The sequence below is a fragment of the Nicotiana tabacum genome, chromosome 2, assembly GCF_000715075.1.
Source record: "Nicotiana tabacum cultivar K326 chromosome 2, ASM71507v2, whole genome shotgun sequence".
Taxonomy (NCBI): Eukaryota; Viridiplantae; Streptophyta; class Magnoliopsida; order Solanales; family Solanaceae; genus Nicotiana; species Nicotiana tabacum.
Genome location: NC_134081.1, coordinates 8,725,541 through 8,730,220, shown reverse-complemented (window position 1 = coordinate 8,730,220; position 4,680 = coordinate 8,725,541). Strand labels below are relative to the sequence as shown.

General features: G+C 34.9%; 1 protein-coding gene across 1 annotated transcript; it reads right to left on the bottom strand.

Moving 5' to 3' along the window:
• Nucleotides 1–1,145: 1,145 nt before the first annotated feature.
• LOC107786626 (KIN17-like protein) lies at nt 1,146–4,291 on the bottom strand. Its single transcript, XM_075230372.1, has 2 exons — nt 4,018–4,291; nt 1,146–3,241 (listed from the first exon to the last, which is right to left on the bottom strand). Exon 2 carries the CDS (start codon nt 3,184–3,186, stop codon nt 1,990–1,992), a length of 1,197 nt encoding a protein of 398 aa, XP_075086473.1. The 5' UTR covers nt 3,187–3,241; nt 4,018–4,291; the 3' UTR covers nt 1,146–1,989.
• Nucleotides 4,292–4,680: the final 389 nt, after the last annotated feature.

The following is a 4,680-nucleotide window of genomic DNA, read 5'->3' as shown; positions in this document are numbered from 1 at the left end:
CTCTAGCTTCCCTTTGATGCGATTTCAAGGTTTGATTCAAGGTAGAGTAGTGAAATCCTTAGTCCTTCCTTTCCTCTCTCTAGAATCGCTCTCCCCTCTCGTGGGGCGCCGCGGGGCGCAGGAAGGCTGTGTAAAAAGTGTCTGGAAATGACATTTTGAAACATTCTTGAATTTTCCACAGGCGCGGCGCATGGGGCGGCGCGGTAGTGTAAATTTCTGCCAGCTTTCGGTAATTTGGTCATAACTTCTTGTAGGAGTGTCCAAATGACGAACGGTTTGAAGCGTTAGAAACTAGACTCGAAGATTTTTCATTTGATAGGTTTTCCATCACAAAACTCCTTATATATATGTAGATATGCTCATCCAAATTTTGGTCTTATGCGTACTCATTTGGAACTTTAGTTTATCATGAAATTTCCAACTTAACTTAGGTTTAGGCCTCTCCTTAGACCCCACATCACTTATAATATGCCTCGTACACTTATTATCATATCCAATTGATATCCATCATATTAATAGTCCTTGTTTGCACACAAAATAATATAATTAACACACATCAACTTTCTAATTTCGCCAAAATGCGCCGAATTGTTCTATGAACTTCCAACTCCAATTCCGGGCATACGCCTAAGTCCGAAATCACCATACGAAGCTATTGGAACCATCAAAGTTACATTCTGGGGTCGTTTACACAAAAGTCAAACTTCGATCAACTCATTTCATTTAAGCTTCCAAAACAAGAATATATTGTTCTTTCAATTAAATCTCGAATCGTCCAAAAACCAAACTCGACCGCGCGCGCAAGTCATACTACACATTACAAAGCTTCTCGAGGTCTTAAGCCGTTGAACGGGACGCTAATTCTTAAAACGACAAGTCGGGTCGTTACAGGTAAGCATAAAAGAAAATTTGTGACAGTACAATTGATACCAAACCAAGTTGTCTCGCAAAGAAGAAGAAGAAGTTGGATATTCATATATTGAAAAAGCAACAGAACCATTGTTATCTTGTAAGGCTCTACAGGCTCCAACAAGTTCTCCTTTGAGAAATGGCAAGTGTTACTGATATTAAAAAGACCAGCACTTGGAAAGTGCTGCAATTACATTCAAAAGTTAAGCAAAAGAGAAATTTTAAAAAAAACACTCTTTTGAGAAATGGCAAGTGTTACTGATATTAAAAAGACCAGCACTTAGAAAGTGCTGCAATTACATTCAAAAGTTAAGCAAAAGAGAAATTTAAAAAAAAAAATTAAAACCCTGACTATCTATACAAAAATTTCACATAACTGTAACACGGTTTCACTATCAACAATCTATTCCAATTTACACCAACAAGAAATCAGCCAAAAGCAATCAGATTAATCTTCAGAACTGAGTTCCTTTGCCTTCAAAACACCTTCTGTTTCTCTCTTTCCACCAGTTCCCTTAACTAATATTAGAGCCCGTTTGGATGAGCTGATTATAGATAGCTGATAAGCTTGAAGTGCTGAAAAGCATTTTTAAGTGCCGAAACTGATTTTTTAAATAAGCATTTACGTGTTTGGATAGATGTGCTGAAACTAATAATAAGTAATTGATGTGTTTGGTAGAAAAGTGATGATAAGCTGTTATTTTGTTAAAATGACAAATATATCCTTTAAACTTTACAAAAGATTATAAATTAAAAAGTTTCTTTGTAAAGAAAATGATGAACAACGAATATGGAATGAAGGGAAAGTTAGAAAATTTATTTTGGGAAAAATATTTTGTGAATTAAAAAATATTATTAAGGATAAACTAGTAAAAGCTTTGGTCAAACTAAAACTGCTTATAAGCTAAAAAGCCATAAGCTGGGAGCGACCAACTTATGACTGATTTTAGCTTATAAGCTATGAGCACTTTGGATATTTACCAAACTCATAGATAAGCCAAAATGTGCTTATAAGCTAGTTTGACCAGCTTATAAGCTTAGCCAAACACCCTCTTAGTCCTTTGGAATCCTCTATCCCCATTATTGAGCCAATTTGGATATATCTTCATAATCAATAGCCTTGAGAATCTTCCCGTCATATATTCCCTTCTCAATTTGTACTTTAGCACAGAAGTTGTCTGTATCAATCGCTAACAGTCTGGCATTAGATCTACGATATGCACCATTAACTATTCTCACATGACCTCCAACTTGGGGAATTACAGTCTCTAGCTCTTCTTGATCAACCCTTGGAACATGCTTACTTTCAAGCATCTCAATCTCCCCAACATACTTATCAATAACTTTGCGAACAACACCCTTTTGCTTATAGTACCCCTTGTCAGCCAAAGCCTTACTCAATACCTTCACGATTATCCCATCACATAACCAATAATCTTTCCTATTATACTGCTCCTTTGCTTGCTCTTGCTCTCTCATTAGCTCATCCAACACTGATCCACCTTTACTATTCTTACCAGCTTTTTCACTGTCCTTGTTACCTTTTTTCCTCTTCTCATTATCTAACTCATCAAACAAGAATATTGTGCTTTCCGGTTTCTCTTTCATAGCAGATTTTGAATATGAGCCCAATTGTAACGTGATTTTCTGATTAGTCTCTAATTTCTTCAAGGGTTTAGACTGCAACTCCAGTTGCTTCTCAGAACAATCAATATCTCCTGCAGCCATCAAATGTTCTGCACACTCTTTTTGCTTCTTAATGTCCCTTTCTTGCTTCTCTTCATCTGCTAGGTCGGCCCTGAATCTCTTTCTTTTCATTTTTTCCTTGAAGAAGGCATCAAATTCTCCATCAGCATAGGTAATAAACCACCCTTTCGGGGTCTCCTCAACTTTACATTTTCCAGTTCTTCCCAAGTGATTCACAAACTCAGTTAATGTTGCCCATTGAGTGGAATTCATATGGACATGGTGGCAATCAGCAATATACTCATTGTACACAACAGTCGCAGCAACACGACTGAAGCGGTGACTGCGCTTCATATGCTCAAGGAATAAGCTCTCGAACTCCTCTGAGTAGCCACTGACGATGCGATTAGGGTTTTGACCAAAGATTTCCATTTGACGTCGATGTGACTCGCTCATGCAGTGGCACTTGAATCCATTTTCATCTCGACATTGCTTCTGGCACATCTGGCAGTACCACCTCAGTTTCTGCAGGCCCTTTGCTTTTGTTCTGTTGGCAATTGCCTTTGGAGTCAAAAAATCATTTTTCCCCATTTTGAACTTGGGATTGAGACGGATCAAGTTCAGAAGGAGGCTTCTTAACAATTACCTGAAAAAATGCACCATAAAAAACGTTAGTATTTTACAAGCATGTACAATATAGAATCAGCACATTTTGGAAAACATTGAAGAACTCTTACTGAGAACAAATTGTGTCTTAAATGAAAGTTAAGATTTGAATTTAACAGCTTTTCTAAAAGAAAAACAGTCACTCCATGAACACAAAGCGCAAACAACAAGCTACTTAAATATTCATCATAAAGAACAAATTCTCAAATAAGGTTAACAGAAGCATGATTCACAAATTACTTTAAATGTAAACAGTGGGTGCGAGTAATTTTTTCCTATATAAAGTTACATGTTATAAGTTGACTTAAACTGATGATGTAAAAAAAGTATACAATATCAAAATTTGTACAGTCAGTCACATAAAAACATGCTTTGCTTAACGGTCCAAAATCAGCAGGCCAATTGTCCAAACGGCATAATCAAAAATTTGAATATAACAGTTTTTCTAAAAAAGCGAAATGGCCACTCCTTGAACACAAACCGCAGCAACAACAACAAGAGTCCTAGATATTCATCATAAATAACACATCCTCATTACCAAAAAAAAAAGAGTAACAGAGATATGATTCGCAACCTTTCAAATACACTAGTATCCGCAAAATATGCACTATCAAGTCTAATCATACGATTAAACATGCATTATATAACAAAATTAGATCCTAAAAATAGAATCAAACATTCGAAACTTGATATATATATATATATATATATATATATATATATATATATATATATTAAAGAGGGTAAGAGCGTGACCTTTTTGGTGCGTCTCTAAATTGCTACTCAGCTACCTGTCTCGGCTAGGGTTTCGATGAACGGCTCTTTGAAATATACCGACAATCTTTGCTTCAATTCAAAATACGAATTGAAGAAATTCAATCTATTGTGAAATCAGCAAATTCAGAATGTGTGTTTTCAGCAAAAAAAGAAATAAAGAAAATCCTATTCCTATCAGTTTTGGGACCAGAAATATGATGGGATTGAATTGATTGAACGGCTAAGATTAATTCTAAGCCTAATTAATCCATACGACGCAAGGATTTTAGAATTCCTAGTAGAATTAGTATTTTTATTTGGATTTTAGATTTTTATTGATGTTTAAGTATAGATAATTTTATCATCAGATATTGAGAAAACAAATAGGTTTAACTATTTACTATTCATATCTTAATACAATTGTCGACAAACAAATTTTCATGGTGTTAAAGTCCATATTAAATTTGAGAAATTTCTAATTCAAGAAATACTAAATCCAAGTAAAGGTGAATTATTTAAGTCCAACATAATTTAAATTTAAATTAAGAAGAATTAACCTAAATAGCAGCCTACTAACCGCTTAAACGAAAAATAGTTGGCGGATGTGTAACATATACATACTCGGTATATAATATGTGTATAAATATATATATTAATGTATAA